The sequence below is a fragment of the Haplochromis burtoni genome, unplaced genomic scaffold, assembly GCF_018398535.1.
Source record: "Haplochromis burtoni strain Fernald_Lab_line unplaced genomic scaffold, NCSU_Asbu1 Contig_509, whole genome shotgun sequence".
NCBI classification, from domain to species: domain Eukaryota; kingdom Metazoa; phylum Chordata; class Actinopteri; order Cichliformes; family Cichlidae; genus Haplochromis; species Haplochromis burtoni.
Genome location: NW_024582870.1, coordinates 64,920 through 85,421, shown reverse-complemented (window position 1 = coordinate 85,421; position 20,502 = coordinate 64,920). Strand labels below are relative to the sequence as shown.

The 20,502-nt window shown below is 39.7% G+C and overlaps 2 protein-coding genes across 3 annotated transcripts in view; one reads left to right on the top strand and one right to left on the bottom strand.

The window, feature by feature from the left end:
• The first annotated feature begins 519 nt into the window (after nt 1–519).
• arfgap2 (ADP-ribosylation factor GTPase activating protein 2) lies at nt 520–14,141 on the top strand. 2 transcript variants are annotated; one of them, XM_005947087.3, is made up of 17 exons: nt 520–649; nt 3,223–3,341; nt 3,491–3,563; nt 3,737–3,868; nt 4,302–4,382; nt 5,927–6,032; nt 6,596–6,652; nt 7,771–7,815; nt 9,050–9,102; nt 9,289–9,425; nt 9,791–9,922; nt 10,535–10,663; nt 10,768–10,920; nt 11,015–11,141; nt 11,286–11,373; nt 12,637–12,761; nt 12,855–14,141. In XM_005947087.3, exons 1-17 carry the CDS (start codon nt 578–580, stop codon nt 12,873–12,875), a joined length of 1,650 nt encoding a protein of 549 aa, XP_005947149.1. In that variant the 5' UTR covers nt 520–577; the 3' UTR covers nt 12,876–14,141. The 2 variants fall into 2 exon arrangements, with proteins under 2 accessions (XP_005947149.1, XP_005947150.1); XM_005947088.3 differs by lacking the exon at nt 7,771–7,815.
• Nucleotides 14,142–16,508: 2,367 nt separating this feature from the next.
• pex16 (peroxisomal biogenesis factor 16) overlaps nt 16,509–20,502 on the bottom strand; it is a 10,215-nt gene continuing 6,221 nt past the window's right edge. The window contains exons 9-11 of the mRNA XM_042213989.1: nt 19,892–20,011; nt 19,346–19,410; nt 16,509–17,213 (exon numbers count right to left, since the gene is read on the bottom strand). Coding sequence (XP_042069923.1) covers nt 17,155–17,213; nt 19,346–19,410; nt 19,892–20,011 — 244 coding nt within the window. The 3' untranslated portion in view covers nt 16,509–17,154. The remainder of the gene's footprint in view (nt 17,214–19,345; nt 19,411–19,891; nt 20,012–20,502) is intronic.

Here is a 20,502-nt window from a genome sequence, read left to right as displayed (position 1 = left end):
TGTTTTATGTGGTTGTATTATGTGAAAATGATTTTATATGCTAGAATGATGAAGACACAATCTGTATTTGACCCACTGGTCAAAATGATCAAGTCAAGTCATTTATTTTGCACTGTGCTGATTTTTATGATTGCATATTGTGTGATGTGATGATGACCAATCTATCTATATACATATGCATAGATAGATAGTAAAAGATAGGATTGGATATATACAGGTATATCTACTTTGTCAGTCATCATTACATATGACAGTTTCTTCTGATGTTTATTTTGTTCCTTGAGGATGTTTATAGAAGCCTTTTCTTCTAACTTTTTTGTTTTGTTTTGTTTTGTTTTGTTTACATTAAATGACATGTTTGACTGTATGCATTTTTTCCAAGGGTATGTACTGATTCTATTATGAACATAATGCTGATTATGCTGTGCGAATGAAAATGGTTTTTTAAAAATGTGATAATTAATCGACTTGTTTTATTTTAAAGTTGGTGAACCACGGGTGACTTTTCACCTTTTTGGTTTTTGGGCCACACTAGTTGCCGTAGTGACGTCAGCTTATAGAAATCGTCAGTGTCAAGATGGCTACGGAACCAAATAAGACCGAAATCCTTACCATTTTCAAAAGATTAAGATCTGTTCCTACCAACAAGGTAACCGAATACTCACCATCATTGCTTGTGTATTACTTTGTGAGGCTTTTTTATACTGGCAGTCCATGATTAGCTTTGGACAGGAGAAATTACCTGGGAAGCTAGTCGTGTTCTAGCACCTAGCAAGGCCCGGCTACACGGTAAGACAGCTAGCAAAAGCTAATGACTACTAGCCTACCGGTAAAGTAGTCTAACATAAAGGCCACGTATGTGTAAGCTAAGGAAGCTAACTTGTTCCGCTGTGCCACGTCGGGAAAATTATGGGAGAATCGTGAACTAAATAGACTAAACTTTCTATATGTCCGATATTGGGGACTCATTTAGTCGTGGTCGTTAGGTTTGCTTTGAAAGCCGTGAAATTTGACTCATTTCATTGATAAGTATCTGTTAGTGCTAGCAGAGTCTGATGTGTTGGCGCTCCATAACGTTTGTCAGTCAGAACTTCGGTTTTACAGTCATTTGTTCGGTAGGTGTTCTAGCTAACGGTTTACAGAGTGACAGTATAGTTTAAAATTAGATTATAAAAGACGATGGCACTGTAAAGTCATTAAGCGTTCAAAGTGACGGAAATACATAAGCAATATTATTTTTATTTATTTATTTTTACACAGGAATGATGTTTTACTTACTCCGAGTCAGGCGTTTGGGCTATATGACCCTGCAAGTTTATGAGATTTCGTTTGATTTCTTTTAACTACTCTGTTAGTTTTCATATTAGCAGTGCAGTATGAACAGGTATGTAACAGTATGTGCAGCAAGTGTGTAACAGGTTAGAGTGAAGATGAAGTCACTTGATAACAACGTTTTCTTTAAAGGCAGAAAAAGTATAATAGATTACAGTCAGAGCTGTAAATGTCTGCGTTTTTATTTTTTCATTGAAAGCATGTGTTTTTCATTGACATCATTTAATGAATGAACAGTACACTGCGACTCTCTATATATGACAGTAATCATTTGAATATCATTTCTTCAATTATACTGTGCAGTACAATTTTCTAAGTAAATTGATCATCTATATCGGTCTTTACAATCCACAGCAAAGATAGTAATGAGAGATCGGGTATCGTTTTCTTGTATACATGTGCTTATAGTAGTAGTAGAAATGGAAGCAGTAATGTCAAAAACATTCATTCATTCATTATTGTGCTTTGTAGAAATTGTGCTTCCTGGCACGTTGCCTGCCTAGAAGCAACACAAAAGCTCTGTCGAAATGGGTGAAACACACCTCAGGCAGCCATGTGCGTGACGTGGATGGATGTTTTGAAACGCACTTCACAGAAGTATTATGAAACGTGGTGTTGGAAAGTCCAAGCATCAGCATTTTATCCCATTATAAAAGCTGGACGTAGCTGGAAAATGAAGCCAACCAGAAGTTCTCTCTCATTTTAACAACTGTATATATTGTATGTTTTTTCAATGCAAAGCACAAAGTCGAGTTTTGAAGTTATTTATTTTTTGCTTTTTTAATTTTAGTTGAGATTTTAGTCACCACAGGAGTTTTGCAGTAATGCCCTTACTGCAGTAGTAATGTAGTAATAGTTTTTATGTAATTCTTTATGAATACATGTTACTTCACATTACCAGCAAGAATATCATGTCATTTTAGAACTCTGACATCTCCTTGAAAGTCAATAAATCGATCTGAAGCTCAAAGTGATAATAATGCCAGAGTGTACACACCTACAAAATTTTATTAGAATTCATTAAAAAACTTTTAAGCTATAGACAAGAAAGAATGACATGCAGGGACGTAATAAACACAGGAGTTGTTGTGTTTTTTGGGTGGAGAACCCTTTTAGTTCAGTAATATTGTGATTAAATGCCATCAACATTTGAAGAAGTCATTATTAGAAATTCTAGGTTTCATTTCCCAACCCTAAAAGAGGTCTGCAGGTTTGGTGGTTTTCAGCTCTTTTGGAGTTGATCCATTCTTTTATAGTCAATTTGAAAAATTGGAAATGCACTGCTGGACTTGACTATACTGAACAGGCCAATCACAGGCATTTTGGGCTGATAAATGCAATTTATAGTTACATCTCTAAGGAAGTGCATGCAACATTATAAACAACAAAATAATAAATAAAATTAGACATGCGCGATCTAAACTATGGCATGAAAATGTTACCCTTATTCTGTGTTGTTGGAAGCTATTCTGACATTAATAGGAGGCAAAGTTTTGTGCTGCTGAAAACAGACAATATGATGGTGTAGAGACATTAATTAATATTAATAATCGATTAATAGAAATTAATACAATATTTAACATTATTTCACTTTCAGTCTGAAAAATGCTCCACCTCTTGGCTCTTCGCGGTGTGTAAACACTCAGCAGCTCCATGTTAAACTATGTCATTGCTGCTTTTCTGTGACAGTAAATTCAATGAGAAAGTCTTCAGGAATGTTGAAACGAGCTGTTTAAATATAACTGACTGGCAACATTATTATCTGGTGATGATGTTGCTTCTCTTGCTCATATTGCACGATTAGCAGCAGGAAAATGTAATGGACTGTGACCACGTGGGTTGGTCGAGGCAGAAATGTTTCATTAAAATGCTGATGTTCTGTCTGCATAGGTATGTTTTGACTGTGCTGCCAAAAACCCCAGTTGGGCAAGTATTCCATATGGTGTCTTCTTGTGCATCGACTGCTCTGGCATCCACCGCTCACTGGGAGTGCATCTCAGTTTCATCAGGTAAACTTCATTGTACCTCAGCTTTGTAGCTGATCTAAAAATGTGTCTGTTTATGATATTTTAACACAGAAGGAGGGTTTTGTTCTGGGAAAGACTGTTAGTAAATCTGTCCATGTTGACTTTCCACATTGTCCCCCTTTCCTCCGCAGATCCACTGAGTTAGACTCCAACTGGAACTGGTTTCAACTTAGGTGTATGCAGGTTGGAGGTAACGCCAATGCGGTAAGTCTGAACCTGAGTACCAAGCGTAATGAGGTTTTTCTCAAATAAAAAAACAAAACGATTGTTGTCTTTTACCTAAATGAGCCATGTTTTGTGAGGTGTGGCTTTCTGGTACGACACGTCTGTGGTTTCTAATTCTTCTGAAATGTCATTTCTGTTTTTTTAATCTGAAGACGGCATTCTTCCGCCAGCATGGCTGCTCCACAAACGACACCAATGCCAAGTATAACAGTCGTGCTGCCCAGATGTACAGAGAGAAGATTCGACAGCTAGCAAATGCTGCATTGTCTAAATATGGCACAGACGTGAGTATCAATGAAGGGAAAACGTTTAGGAAATGTTTGCGTCACTGCAGATGTTATTATTTCTGCGTAGGCTTGCGTGCTCCTAGTTTAATGAGTTGTTGGTACATTGAGGCTCAGTGATAAAAGAATTATTAGTGTTTGAGCCATGTGGCAGTTCTAGTTCAAAGTACATGGTAAATGGACTTTTACTGTAACCGAGCACTGAAAGTACTACAAGCTTCATTCACCAGATCATTAATATACCTTGTCTAACATTTGATTCAGTGGCTTTCCCAAGTACTCTGACATGCAGACTCAAGTAGCCATGGATCGAACCAATGACCATCCTTTTGTTTTATAAACAAAACCATCATTAATTCAGGATCTACTCTACTTCAAAAAATATGAAAAGCTTTTGAATTTACAACACAAGTTTTCCTTTTTGCTGTTGCAGCTTTGGATTGACTCGTCTTCAGGAGGCACGCCTGCAGCTTCTGACAAGAAAGAAACAGACTTTTTTGATGAACACACCCAGGTTTGTTTTTGTTTCTGGTGCTTTTAATGTCACAGCATGTTGTTTAATCACGTCTACAATATTATAGTGTTCCTCACGCAGACATTCCAGGTTTAATTAGCAACTCATTTTAGCATTTCTTTTACAGTGCACAGAACAGTGGCCTCCATTCCTCTCTTAGTTGTAGTTAAGTCATTTCTAACCAGCTAACCATGGCCCTTTCCATCTTTCAGTGTTTCACTACTCTCTGGCTCACTGGCCATGTCACTGTTGTGGTGGTGCTCGTTATCTGCTTCTGCAGCAGAGTGCTGCAGCTCCACTGGCCTGCAGTTCTGAGGCAGTTCTTTTTCTGCTCTGGTGCTTATTTAAAGTCTGAACGTGCATCAGGTGGAAAACTGCAGATCAGAGAAAGAACTTCCATCTGCAGCTGCTTTCCGAGACTTTTCTAGTTAGTCTAGACGTTTAGTTAGTGTTTAGTTATTTGTTACAGAAGAGAAACTTGCTGTGTCTGTATGCACCCCGTCTCCTACTAAAATAATACTTACTATAAATTCCACTGTTGGGTCTGTGTTTCCACAAGCCCCGCTAGTTTAGAGACTTATTCTCCGTTTGCGTTTGTTTCACGTGTCGTGTTCAGCGTATGTCAAACGTACAAAACTTAAGAGTCACCAAGCTTTGTATCTGTGACAGAATTGTTTTTGAAATTATTATTATAATGATTAAAATTCTTATAAGATTTTGTGCGTCACTTGGAGAAAATGCTCGTGTGTGTATGTAAATGTACAGATGAGCATATCATCTCCTTCCCCGTTATGAATCTATAGGAAATGCTGCTTTAGGTATACAAGGCTGATTAAAAGTGTGTGTGTGTGTGTGTGTGTGTGTGTGTGTGTGTGTGTGTGTGTGTGTGTGTGTCAAACTCATTGTTAAAGTTCAAACAAAAGCATTTGAGTAACTAAAGTGTTGAGAGTGTCACTAGTTATAGGACTAGTTAATAAGACTAATCTTCTCAAGACTGGTTTATAACTGCCACGTGGGATTATTACAGTTCATCATTACAGTCAGCTTATAAAATATATGTTGTTGTTGGTCAGATTTTAAGTGTTTCTGATTAAACAGTGAGCCACAAATGATTTGTGTATAGTTTAAATCTCCTGAGTGAAAGACGTATAGATTTAAAGTTACAGGCTTAAGTTGCATCCATTCTTTAAATTTAATGACATTTATGGGGTGACCGTGGCTCAGGGGGTTGGGAATCGCATCTGTAACCGGAAGGTCGCCGGTTCGATCCCTGGGCTCTCTGTCCTGGTCGTTGTGTCCTTGGGCAAGACACTTTACCCTACCGCCTACTGGTGTTGGCCAGAGGGGCCGATGGCGCGATATGGCAGCCTCGCTTCTGTCAGTCTGCCCCAGGGCAGCTGTGGCTACAACTGTAGCTGCCTCCACCAGTGTGTGATTGTGAGAGTGAATGAATAGTGGTATTGTAAAGCGCTTTGGGTGCCTTGAAAAGCGCTATATAAATCCAATCCATTATTATTATTATTATTATTATTATTATTTTTCAGCCTATTAATGACTGGAACGTTGCACCATCCTCTGAGCCAGAGCAGAACGGAGCCACTCTCACCCAGCAGCTGACGAACACAGCTGCTAAAGGCCAGGATGACACCCGTAAGTAAAATGAATCTTAGTTGTCAGCGTTGCATTGCCAGGTTCATTGTGTTTGGTGTGCTTGCTACCGTGCAGACACGCAGACTTGCAGCTCTAATAGCTGTGACTAAATCTGATGTGTGAAAAGGTGATGGGATGAATGAGTCGTTACTTTGTTTATTTCAAAGAGATATTACTTCATTAAAAGACACGTCCTGGTTAGTTTGGTTGGAACGTGCCCATAGTGATTAGTCATCTTACCTGGAACTGCTGATGCCTTTGAAACCAGTGGGAATCACAGTGCTTCTGCATTTTGGCTTAGTTTTTGTTAATAAAATAAAGAAAAAGTTATGAAATGAAGTCAACACAACCTCACATGAACAACACCACATTATACACAGTATACTTTTATTGATGTCCTGATATTAAAGCCTTAAAATGGAAAGGGGGTAAACGTCCTTTTTCGCATGACTGTTTATTTTCACATTGATCCTGTTTTGAATGCAGCAAATAAATACTAAGAAAAATGCAGTAAGTATGTCTGAAAAATTTGCTTCAACCTTGTTTTGCTTTTATCTTTTTAGAGCCAGAGGAAGGACCCAGCATTGATGGTTTGAGCACATCACCCAAAGCTGCCATTGGTGAGTGCATTAGCTTCACAGAGCCTCTGTTCTTCTGTAACTGCACAGCTGTTATCTGTAGTTTTTCTTTGTGTTGCCATTTATGTTTCTGTGTATAGATGCTTCCCTTACTCTGCTTCGACTGTGTTTATACTTTTGTATCCATACATCCTTTTGTCTTTGTGTTCCCGTGAAGACTGTCCCACTTTCGAGTCATATTATTCACATTCATTCATAATGATTAGAATATTTCTGTCGTACTGTGAGGCTGGTTGGGAGCTACAGTGGGAGGAATCCTAATCAAAAGGTTTGTGGTTTGATCCCAGGTTCTTCTAGTCGACATGCACAAGTGTCCCTGGGCGAGATACTCAACTTTAAATACCTCCTGATGCATCTGTCAGAGTATTAGTGTGTGTGTGTGGTAGTTCACCTTTAATAAAGCACAGTATCAGTAGGTCTGAATAGATGAATCAGTGTTCCTCAAAGTAGAATCGTGCAATAGAAGTACATGCACATTTACATAGTGGGTCATTCTCCACTTCAGTTCAACTCAGTTTTATTTCTTTTGACAACAAAACCATCATTAATGTGCCTTATGTAAGGTACAAAACCGCCTGAGCCTACAGCTGCATAATGTAGGGAAGGTTGAGGGTCACCAGGGGCAACACTTACTATGAGCTTTATCAGAAAGCAAGTTTTATAAGCAGAGAGGCTGTGGGCCTCCAAACACAGCAGGTTCCACGTGAAAGCTGAGCCTCCTGTTCTAGTAAAATGATGTTGTGAAGTCTTTAAAATCATTGAGAACATGAAACATTTTATCTAATATATTAGTTAGTACTCTTGTTACCAAGAATCATGATCTCATAATTGAATTATTTGCGAGTACAAACTAGTATTTATATTAAGTAGCGTATGTCAGAAACAGTATGTGGCTCTTATGGGAATCTTGTTTTTGTTGAACTGCATATTAAGAGTTCCTGAATTTTAATGAATTCATTTTTCTCCTGATTTGACTTATCACTTCTGTAATGCTTCTGTCGAGTGTGCATATCCACCACGGGTAGTGCAATGTAATCTGGAACATGAGCATTATGACTGTGCTGACTGGTTTGTGCTGACTGGTTTGTCCTGCTCTTTAGAGGACTCCATGCGTTTGTCATCACGTGAAGGATGGACACCTCAAGGTGATACGTGCGGGTGTAGTTTGCACCAGCTGCTTTCTAGCTCAGACGCATGGTTTTGTTGCTTTTATTAACATCTCCTCAGTCACCTCCTGTTTCTCCTACTCTGTCATGTAAACAGTATCAGCTCACTGGTCTTATTTGTACAGCTGTTCAACAAGATACTCTTTGACAAGCATAAAGCTCTTTATTGTCATTGAGTGAAACTTAATTCAAAGTTACTACACTGTGCAAAACGACTACGTACTTTGCCAAGCTGTTGAGATTGTCTGTGTCACCACAGTAATGTGACTGAAAAGTAAAGAGTTTCCTAAATGTCTGTAATGATAGTTGCTGCCTGTCACTCTGAAATTGTTACCAGGATGTGTAACTCTGCTGAGGGCAAAGTGGCTGACTAACATTGGCATTACTGAACACGATGTTCTTGCTGGAATGCAAAAAAAGCTGGTTTTGTGAACCTGAGGTCTAAGTGCTGTGGTGCGGTGCCTTTACCTGAGCAGAACGCTTTTGCTGCACTGATTTCTTAAATTTGTTTTAACCTTTGCTTTGGCGCCAGATGAAGCTGTTTTCGTGCATACTGAGCCCTGAACTCTGCAGATTGTCTGATGGAGCTAAATGTGAGAAGTCAGTTTCAATTTGTTTTATTTATACAGCTACAAATCACAACAACAGTCGCCTCAAGGCGCTTTGTATTGTAAGGTAGACCCTACAATAATACATGCAAAGAAAAAAACCCAACAATCATATGACCCCCTATGAGCAGCACTTTGGCAACAGTGGGAAGGAAAAACTCCCTTTTAACAGGAAGAAACCTCCAGCAGAACCAGGCTCAGGAAGGGGCGGGGCCATCTGCTGTGATTGGTTGGGGTGAGAGAAGCTCACAGCTCCAGCTGCACCATGTTGGACTGCAGCTGGTGATTGTAGTCTCCATTCAGTTTGAAGCATCGGTGAGCTCAGAGTACTGGCACCAGTTCTCTGTGAACTGCTGTGAGTTCTAGTCAGTGGCAGTTTGCATCCGACCTGTAGAGGAGTACAAGAGCGACTGTCTCCAGTGGGAAGGATCAGAGCTAGCTGGACTTTGAAACAGCTGAGGGGATTGTCCACTGAGTAAATTATTGTTGTTAATGTCTAACAACAAAATTACAAATGAACTTCGGAAGTCATGAGTGAAAATATCTCGAGAGATAAAATGATGTTGTAAATGTGTTTTAAAAAGACATTGTCCCATGTGTTACAGATCTGAAACCTTCTATCATTGGGAAAAAGAAGCCCATGGCAGCTAAAAAAGGGGTGAGTCAAACCACAAATATTTCATTGTTTCTCTACCACATGAAGCTGCTGAAAAAAGCTCAGGATTATTTATTTCCTAACATGACAAAAAGTTAGTATCATGAATTTTCCTTCACATTCCCTCTTCTGTGAGTTATCAGCTTAAAGCTGAGGACGCACTTTAACCACGTTTTCCTACTGATGCAGCTCGGTGCAAAGAAAGGTCTCGGTGCCCAGAAGGTGAGCAATAAGAGTTTCTCAGAGGTGGAGAAGCAGGCACAAGTGGCTGAGAAGCTGAGAGAGGAGCAGGCCGTGGAGGCTCAGAAACAAGCCGAGGAATCCATGTAAGAATAAGAAAAAATACTCTCTCTTATTTTCATTCATCTATTTTTTTAATGCTAAACCGTTTTATTCCTTCCAGCCACACACCTCTATGTTTTACGTTAATAAAGTAGCTTTGCTTGAGTCACACACAGCCAGCAGTAAATGGAAAAACAAACTGAATCAGTGTTCACAGCACGCTGCATACTCGTTATTTAAAACTTTGGCCTTGTTTTATGCTCGTCCACCACAGTAAAAGGCAAAATAAGAAAAGCATGTAATAAAAATTAAGTCAAATGAATGAATGTTTAAGATGGATCTTTTGTACGTTTTTCCCAATAAAAAAAAAAAAAATCTAATGTTTAAAATTCTGTTCTGACGGCTGCAGTGTTGCCTCGATGCGTTTGGCCTACAAAGAGCTGGAAATTGACAGAAAGATGGAGGAAAAGAAGCTCCAGAATCTGCAAGGCAAGAAAAAAGAGCAGGCTGAGAGACTGGGCATGGGTTTCGGCAACAGGAGGTAAACACATTTTTCATTTCAGTTTCAGAATTTAGCTGAAGATTCTCGACATACAGGATGCAAAAAAAATGCAATATAGTGTAGCTTATAGCAGCAGATAAGAGCTAAGGATTACCACTTGGAAAATGTTCATGTGAAAGACCACCTTATAAAGTGCTTCCAGAGGAAATGATGAGGGACAAAATCCTCGCTGCTTGTTATGTGAAAAATCTGAACGTTATTTGAAACAACTATGTGCCCTGAGACTTATTAATTTGGCCTTAATGTGGATTCTTTTGTGATGTTTGGCGCAGTTTTCTTGTTTTTTGGGGCTTTTTTTTTTCAGCAGGAGATGAATATCGCTAACAAGTTGATTAGTTCATATTTGCACATCTTAATTTTTAAGTGAAATGTGTGTTTAAGATTATACAGTATATGCACATAAGGCAGCCTTTTGTTTGGTAATGTGCTGGAAAAGCTTGAAAATGGACCTTGAAAGTGCTTAAAAAGTTCTTGAATTGAATTTGAACCTTGATAATAGTTTTTGCTCATAACACAGGAAGCTAACGCAGAATAGAGGAATGCCAATTGTTTGTTAGGTCTGTAAATGTGAGCATTTATTTCCTGTTGCAGTGCCGTGTCACATTCAGTGATGTCAGAGATGCAGGTCATCGAGCAGGAAACGCCCGTGGGAGCAAAGTCCTCTTCTCGCTCCAAACTGGAAATGTTTGATGAGCCTGGTTTCACCTCTGGACCTCCAAAGTACGCACAGAACCCACTTATGTATCATGGATTCATTATCTACCACAGAACATAGAGAGAACGGAGTGCACTCCCTTAATAACCCACTGTGTTTTGCATCTTAGATACAAAGACAACCCATTTACAGTGGGAGACAGTTTTGGATCCCGTTGGGATACTGAAGGAGGAACTGCCTCTTTCACCACCTCCTGGGCACTGGAGAAAGATGACCCCAAGGAGGAGGTCACCATCTCTAGTATCCAACCAACTGGAGAGCGGTACACACATATTCACTTGCCAAATACATACATGTCCTTTAGCTTCTGTCTAAAGCTCTCAGCTCTGACGCACGTTCTCAATGCTTAAACTCAGACTCCCCAGCAGAAGAAAAGCCGACGTCTCAGCTTCAGTTTCCGAGTCAAGTGAGGCCAGGCAGAAGTTTGCCAATGCAAAGGCCATCTCCTCAGACATGTTCTTTGGTCGGGAGAGTAGTGCTGAGGTGAGAACCTTCTCGTCTTCATTTCACTATAAAACAGTTCAAATCTAGGGCCTCTGTAGGCTTGTAATTAACATGTCACCTGTCATCTGTTTACTATGTTCTGTTCTTACCTCATGGTTGACCTTTGTTTCATCTTTCTCTCAGTATGATGCAAAGACGAGGCTGGAGAGCATGTCTGGAAGCACTTCCATCAGTTCAGCTGACCTGTTCGGAGATGGCAGTGACCACAAAGGTAAACGTTAACCAGCAGTTCTTATAATGTCAAGGTTCATTTACTCCTCAGCACTCATCTGCACTTTTGAGCTTCCTCTTCTAACTTGTGTTTACAAAACTATATATTAATCTACGTGAAAATGGGGGAAATAACTAATGATTCAATGCAGAGTGGTGTGTACTCACATAGAAAGCAAAGAAACACTTAGTGGTTCATGGGAATCCCCAGCAGCCTGCACCTACTGCAGCATAACTAAGGGAGGATTCAGGGTCACCTGGTCCAGCCCTAACTATATGCTTTAGCAAAAAGGAAAGTTTGAAGCCTAATCTTGAAAGTAGAGATAGTGTCTGTCTCCCGAATCCAAACTGGAAGCTGGTTCCACAGAAGAGGGGCCTGAAAACTGAAGACTCTGCCTCCCATTCTACTTTTAAATACTCTAGGAACAACAAGTAGGCCTGCAGAGCGAGAGCGAAGTGCTCTAATAGGGTGATATGGTACTATGTAATTATTTATTTATTATTTATGGGATTCAGATTTTAATCTGGATTTAACAGGGAGCCACTATATGGGAGAAATCAAATCAAAATATCACATATGGACTCGACAGTCTCAAACCCCACTGACACTGGATTATTGTGTTAAATCTGCAGAAAGGGTCTGTATCCTACACCTTTGGGGAAGGTACAACTACCTCATTGGCAAATGCGATACGTGTGTTTGGCAGTAATGTTGATTAGATCAAGGCTGATACCTTGGTATGAGATATTATCCTTTATGCTTAAAGAAGAGGCTTCGCACATGAGCGCACGAGCACAAATAAAGACAAATGCAGACAATGTCAGCGTGGATGAAAGCTGTGCTATTCTGCTTTAGTCCCAAATAGACAGCTGATTCTCACTGAAGATGTTAAACCTTCATTCTATCCCCTCAGCCTCCTCGTAGATGCACATTTGGTACAAATTCGTTCTTCAGAAAGCTTGACCTCTGACGTCAAGGTCACTGATTTTCGGTGGATGCACCTGTGGTGTGAATTCAAGTCTTGGCTCACCTCATTTTCAAGTTACTGTGATGCTGCCTCAGGCTGAGTGGTAAAAATGATATATGATGACCTCCAAAAAGTTAGTGAATAACAAGAGTGGGATTTCTAACTTGAGCCACGGATTGCTGCATGTAGAGGTGGCCTACGGTGTTTTCAGCAGAATCACTGCCGTGTGAAACCAGCCTGACTGATTTGGATGTGTGAAAAAGTCCTGTCTGATTAGACTTCTCTGCTCCTCTCAGGAAGAGCCTCAGGCTTTGACAGCGTGCTTCCCTCTGGCTCGGACATCGCTCAGTTCAAACAGGGAGTCAAGACCGTTGCGGGAAAGATGGCTGTCCTCGCCAATGGTGTCATGAACACGATCCAGGTGAGACTGGTCCACGAGACAGCTGCTTTATTTCACTTGAATCCATAAGTTTGCTCATACTTCTCCTTGTTTTTGTGTTTATTCCCTCCTCAGGACCGCTACGGCTCCTACTGAGCAGCATCGACCGGTGGACTAACACCTGTGTGGAGCCAGACAGCCTCTTGACTGACACGTGCATTTGGACGGAGAAGATGGGACGAGACATGGACAGCAGAAAGTATTGCATGGGAAAAGAAATGTCCGTCACGTCCGTCCTCCATTATTGACAGTTTGAGACAGTGTTTTCTTCTCTCATTCTCATTAGCAGACTCTTTAAGTTTCCATGAGCAAAGCTGAGCGTCACAGGTTGTATTCTTTTCTAAACCAGAGTTTTGTTGTAATTTACTGTTTGGAATACTTTGGTCTTAGATTTTCAAAATGATGCCAGAGTTCATTCTGCTTTATTTTATTCCTTTGCAAAAGTTTATTTCCATTCATATAATCAAATATGTCATGCTAGTTTTTGTTTTATTGTGAGATTTAAAAAAGAGGCAGTGTATATTTTAGTGTTATTTGAACAACAATCCCAAACAGTGCTGCTCACTTACTGTGGCACTTGTCCACAGTTTGTTTTCTTCGTAAAGCACTGACTGATTTTCAACTCTTTGAGAGGAATTATGCGTTTCTGTCTGCGTGAAACATGGAAGCATCACATTTTTGATGTGCAAGTTGCTATGGTTACATGCTGTGTTTGAATTAGATTGTGCAGCAGTAAATCCATCATTCCCTATAACAAACTTCCAGCGTGCAATACTGGGAATTAGGGAGGGTTAAATCCAACTCCAATAGGCACTGCAGACAGAATATGCTGTCCCAGCTCAAAACTATAATACTGTATTGACTATGCATCTCCACTCTGCCACCTTCAGCTGTGTTTCACTTGTTTTTGCTTGTTGAACCTGGAGTCTGCCTTGATTTACCCTCAGTGCTTTGATTTTTGGAAAGCTTGTATCTTTTAAGTTCACATATTCAGTTTTAAATAGAAAAATGATCCTCGAGTATTTAACTCGAGGCGAGGAATTCTCTCTAAATTTCACTGCCATGTACAATGCAGTTAAATACAGTGAACTTGAACTGTGAAGATTCACCGCGCTTGTTCGTATCCCATCTTGTCTCGTGTGTTCAGGGCAGACTTTACGTTCAACAAGTTTTGGAAATTGGATAAAATTCGAAAGTAGTTTCTTTTTTTTTTTCCCTCTCTCATGCATCAAAGTGTAATTTTGATCACCCCGTGTGTGCGCCCTTCCCATGGTAAAAACGTGGGGCGATAGGATGAAACATTCAAAACTATTTATTTGTAGGTTACAAAAAGAAACAGTTAATAAAGATCAAAAACCTCTGCTTTGTTTTCACTGACGTCAACTTTCTCACAAACACCCAAAGCTAAACCTGTGGTTGCTGCTAGAGCAGGGCGATATGGCCAAAAATATTTATCACGATATATATTTGAAAATTTGCGATAACGATATAACCGACGATATAATTGATGCGAGACAAAATACAACTCCACAACATTACTAGCGCAAAAAGACAACCTTCCATTTATTTTCACTTAAACAAGAAGCTGGTTTTTATGTACATTAAAGCTTTATAAAAATGTAACAGTGCAAATGCTAATTCCTTGCTGAAAGTTTAACCAAAAGGCATTTCCAGTAGAAATGGGCTGACATATCCTGAGCATAACCATGTATAATATCCACTGAAGTTAAAAAGAGGTGCTTTGCAACATTAAACTGCAGTGTGCAGTACGTATTTTTCGGACCATAAGGTGCACGGGATTATAAGGCACATTAAGCGAAACAAAGCAGTCAGATAAATCAAACTTTATTAAACTCATTCTTCTTGCTTCCTCCACTTCTGTACCATTGATTCATTAATGTTGAATTCTCTGGCAGCTGCTCTATTCCCATGTTGTTGCAGTATATTAATGACTAACCTCGTATTGTGGATGGATTATCTCAGTTGTTCTCCTGACTGAAGTTTGGTCCGTTTACAGCATCCTGCCATGCGATTGCATTTGTCTCTAACCATCAAGAACCTTCACGTTAACTTTTATAAGTGGAAAAGTGTTAGTGTTCGTCCTCCAGCTTCACTGTTTATGTTATGCTAACATAGCTGTGTCGCTAGCGATCACGTAGCACATCATTATATACCAGCTAGCCCAACTTCAGTAACCCTACAAACGTCACTGCTGTTTAGTTTCCTGTCTTCATTTATGTTGAAAGTGATAGCAGAGCTGTACGTTTGAATTTTTTCAGAAATCTCTCAGTCAGAACATGCAATATCATGCTTAGGTAACTAGCGAAACTAGCGAGCTAACTTCCGCTAGCTTCCTGCTAACTTCTAACTCCGTTAAATGTAATACATTTTGTTTTCATGGATGCCTGGAAGTTAAACTTCATAGTTACACCTGGTAAAGCAGCAATGCTGATCGTTTTATTAAAGATGAAAGAATTTAGACAGTTTTTAACTCTCAGTGCAGTGTTCGTTTGACCTGAAGAGGGGGGTTTAGGACCCAGATTACTCCCAGATTTAAGAGCATCTTAGTCCGACAAATACGACAATAACGACGGCCCGCTTGCATGTTCTGCAAAAAAAATGTGCTTTGTCGTGTATCTGACGGACAAACACCAAACCAGTTCCACATCACGGAAGTTGCACCATTTTTACAAACCAATTCTGGTTCATCTGTTTCACTCAACAATCGGCCATGTGCGTATGAAAACAAAGGCACTGCGCATGCGCGTTTTACTTACATTCTATCGCGATATTTCATTTTCCTATCATTGTCTAACATTATACCGGTATTACCGTGAACGGTATAATATGGCCCAGCCCTAGTTGCTGCCGTACTAGATTTTACTCTGTTCAACATTCACACATTTTTATATAAAAGCAGATTTGAAATGAAAATGATCCAAAAGTGGAAAAAAAGTGGGGACGCCCCACAGATTTTAATGCAAAGAAATTGAAGTCGGCCTTTGAGCTATTTCAGTCCGGCAACTCAAACTGTGCTGCAGGCTGTAAACATGCAGTTTGGACTGGACAGCCTGGTTCTGCTGTTGGTGTCTTCCAGTTAAAACTGAGTACTTCCTTCCTCACCCAACACTTTCTCATAGGGAGCTGTGTGATTGAACTGTCTAACATTGTAGGTGCTTCAGTATCAAACACTCTCAGGTGAGTTGGTGCTATATAAATAAACCTGAATTAAAGTGAACTGGTTCTGGTACAAGTGATTTAGCTCCCATCTTCCAGCCCTGGAGGTTGTTTGGTGGGAACATGATTACTGTACTGTGGATATGAATCCATTCTGTTTGTGGAAAATCTGAAGAATGACCAGAACAGACGTCTGTTGTTCAATGCAAGGTTTATGCTGTTGTATTACAAGCTCTAAGCCTTATAATAGTTTCTAAACTACTGTTGCTTCAGCTCATCCTTAGCGTACGTAAGTGTTTGTTAGCTGACTGTTACTATTAATCACACAGTTTGATTCAAATGTTATAAATAATCAAATTTCATCACTGTTCAACTGATATCTATCCATGTAATTTATCATCCACATTTCACCTAATTACAACAGGGTTGACTTTCTTTTTGCTTTCCACAAAAAGAAAAACCTGCTGAATTTATCATCTGTGGTTTTCTTCCAAAGTGTTGCTTCAGTGTTTGTTTTTAAATCTAAAAGGTAAAAAAAAAAAGCTGGAATAATTCAGATTTGGGATTTTAATGTTGATTTGAAAAAAAGAAAAAGACCACAAGAAACAGGAAAAAAATGCAGCTAACCTCAGACTAACCTGTCAGTCGGTTATTCAACTGTAATCTTGAGCATTTGGAAATCTATAAATTACCAAAAAGCAAGAACAATAATAACAAATTATATTTGTGCATGCAGACTGTCAGCAAATGAGAGCAATTGTGTTGAGTTCATGTATTATGAAGACATGCTTTGCTTTAACCTGTATAACGTGTAGGCGCACTGTATTTACATGGGTCCACCTTCCTCTCTGCAGCGAGCTGCTGAAATACATCATCTGTTATTGACAGATAAAGCAGTGCAATGATGGGCGGAGTTCAAAGAGATTCTGCTATAAATCAGGCTCATAGTGTGTCTACACTGCAAAGATTTAGGACATATTTTGTGTACCAAAAAACCTGCTGAGCGCTGGGATTTTAATTATAACTGTAATGATTTCATTTTTGTCCCTCACTGCAGGCCAGTCATTTCCAATCATTTTATCTGATTTCTGAGGAATTATTGCAAGAGTCTGTGTCTCTGTTCCATCCTGGCAACTGATGGGTCCTTTGTGCAGTTTCTCCAGCTGATTAGCAAACGTCAAAGATCCGAGTGCAGGTTTTAGCCCCAGTTGTAGAAGTAGATCTTCTGCCAGGTGGGGAGATAATCCATCAGGGGACCTGAACACAGAGACAACACAATCAAACCCAGCACTAATAGTTCATGAAATCATGTATCATATGGTGGAACAACAGTGCCAAAAAAACAAGAAAAGAAAAAGATCTCTCTCCGTGTATCCATATATGTGTACATGTATATATGCAGGAAGGAGTGTGTTGCTACAGAAATGCAGAGAAAAGGGCAATTAGTAATGGAAGAGAAACAGACCACCATAACTCTTAGGTCTGTAGGTCTGTCCGACACAGAAACTGCAAAGAAAGTCAAGGTGTCAGTGAGTCCAGTTTCCTCCTCCTGCACTCAGAAACAAACTGACAGGAAGTTCAGACCCAAAGACACGACTGGATCAGAGGACACGTTTCTGTGTGATCGGCGGCTCTCAGCACAACAGCTTCATCGCAGCTTAACAGAGGTCGTAGTAAGAAAGTCTCAGTCTCAACTGTGAAGAGAAGACTTTGAGCTGCAGGTTTGACAGGACGAGTTGCAGCAATATAATTAAAAAAATACATTTAAAAACAGGCCTGGGAGCGCGAGGGACTGCGCTCCTCTGGACTCTTTCTTAATAATAAACTCTGCCTGTGATAAGTAATGTGACGGTACGTTTTAGAAAAAAATAAAAGTGAATTATCATATATGTATAACACTGTAATAATGTATCGCAGGTATCACCTGTGATTGGCCTACCTGTGAAAAGTAACATCTCATAAAACTTTACAGTATTAGAAACGAAACTGAGGACAACCTCTAAAGAAAGCAGCTGAAAGAAGAAAACATATATATGATAATGTGATTACAGTGGTTTTTGAGAGAAGATGGTATTAGAGATAAAGTCAGATGGATCATCTGTGGCAACCTCTAAATGGAGAAGCCGAGAGAATAAGACAGATATGATAATGCAGTTTCAGTGGATGTTACTGGATTTTTAGTGTCGATGCACATTCACGTGACTTTCAAATGAAGTGGATTCTCCCACATGTTAACTCAAGGTTCATACACCTTTTCAGGGTCAAATTCAAGCACTGTTTAAGCACTTTCAAGGTCCATTTTCAAGCTTTTCCAGCACACTTCATATAAACTTAAAACACACATTTCACTTAAAAATTAATATGTGCAAATGTGAACTAATCAACTTGTTAGAGATATTCATCTCCTGCTGAATAAAAAACAAGCCCACAAAACAAGAAAACTGCGCCAAACATGACAAAATGATGCACGTTAAGGCCAAATTAATAAGTCTTCTCATCAGACAGATGTTTGTTGTTTTCTTTAGTTCATTCATTCAAAACTAACTGTGAGATGTTTGACTACATTGCTCTCTGGATTATTGTTACAGTCCTAAATGATCAGCTTTAAAGTGTTTGTGCTAATAACACCATGCACAGTAAGACAGGCATGGAGAACAGCACTGACGGGAGGCTTTGAACAGATGACACACTCAGTTCAGTTCAACATATAAGACTTTAAGAACGCACAAACATCGACCTAAAATCTATTTATTCAGTCCATCACCTGTCATAGAATTATGTCAAATAATAATGTATTGTTCATCTCCCTTAAATAAACAGGCAGCCTTGAAATATGAAACATTCATATACAAAAAACACATACATGTGTCTGTCGTCTCCGTGGCTGATAGAGCCCCACAGGCCTCAGTGTGAGCTTGAAGCCATTCATAATGTTTAAGTTGTTTAATGTGTCGGTGCTCACGATAAACAGACTTTGAATGAAAGCCGAGGAACTGCCCATATGGATCAGTCTGTCATATTGCTATTATTCCCCCCTAAGCTGTTTCCAAAGACACCAAGTTAATAAAATCTAAGCATTTTCAAGGATTTCAAGCACCCGTACGAACCCTCTAAACTCATTTCATCTGTTTCAAATTAAAGAAATCATTTCACCTGATTATTTTAGGCAATTTCAGGTGACAGTCTCATTTCTCTCTCACACGCACAAATGTTTACAGTACGCATTACGAAGTAGAACTCTGAAATGCATTCAATTTTCAAAAGCTGCTATTTTTTAAAGTCACAATTTCAGTTGCTCTACAAACAGCTTTAAGACGTCTAAATTCTCGACCGTTACAGCAACGCAAGGCAACATCGTGCATGAAGAATGAGCACACGGTTCTACTTACGTGCCACAAGCCCGACTCCTGGAACATGATCAGCCAAAAGTCTGAGCAGGAACAGAATCTTTTCCCTGCACATGAAGGAGTAAAAAGTAACACTGTTAAGAGACCAGTGAAGGAACAAGAATTACAATACTGTGCAAAAGTCACCAGCCACTCCTTTTAATTGGGGAGGTGGGTGGCTTCAGGAAGGTACTGACAGGCTTCCTGCACCTGTAGATGAAACACGAAGCAAACCATCGTCTAATATGTACCACCAGCTCCAGTTTAGGACATCTGTCACCTGTATTTGTCTGATACATCCTTAGTGCAGGGGGAGGGAGAGGCCCCTATACATCCGGGCCTTGTAATGAACTAGGTCACCCAACTGCAGCTCACCCAGCCCAAAGCCCCACTAAACCAGGCCGGCAGGACCCATCAGGCCCCACCCATCCCCCAGCTACAAGGGGACAGATCTACAGATTGTACAATTATTTATGTCATCCTAATTTCAACACTTTTCAGAAGACGATATAAAACCGCTGAAAACACCACTTAACCACAGATACTTACTCAGAGTATTTGTCATAGAAGGGGGAACGCAGAAGGTAGTAGAACAACAGAAAGGCTCTCCTCCTCATCTCGCCCCTCTCCCATCGATTTTGAAATTTGATGTCGCTGAGCGCAGCGAAGCTGGAAGAAACAGGACAAGCAGCTGAAACGACTTCACGATCTCCTCTAACACTTCGGTGCCTCACAGCACACATCCTGAGCTGCTGCTTCATGTTTGTAACTCATTGTTTACTTGTCTGGATGATTGTCCCTCCTGCAACAGCTACTGTGACATCCAGACTGTTCTTCACATTTCCCTGTGATTTTGTTATAAAACAAGTAAAATGCTCATTTATTACAAATTAAACCCAATGGATGAAATTATTTATTCTAATTAAGACCAGTCCTGCTGTGACTTGTATGCAGTGTTGGTCAAGTTACTTGAAAAAAGTAATCAGTAACTAATTACTGATTACTTCCCCATTACTTTACTGATTACTTATTTTCAAAAGTAATTAATTACTTAGTTACTTTTTAAAAACCCGATTTACAACCTGAACAGGTGATAAAGCGACAGATCTTTCAGCCCAATTCTACTTTTTCTGCATAATCCATCATACAAAATGTAATCA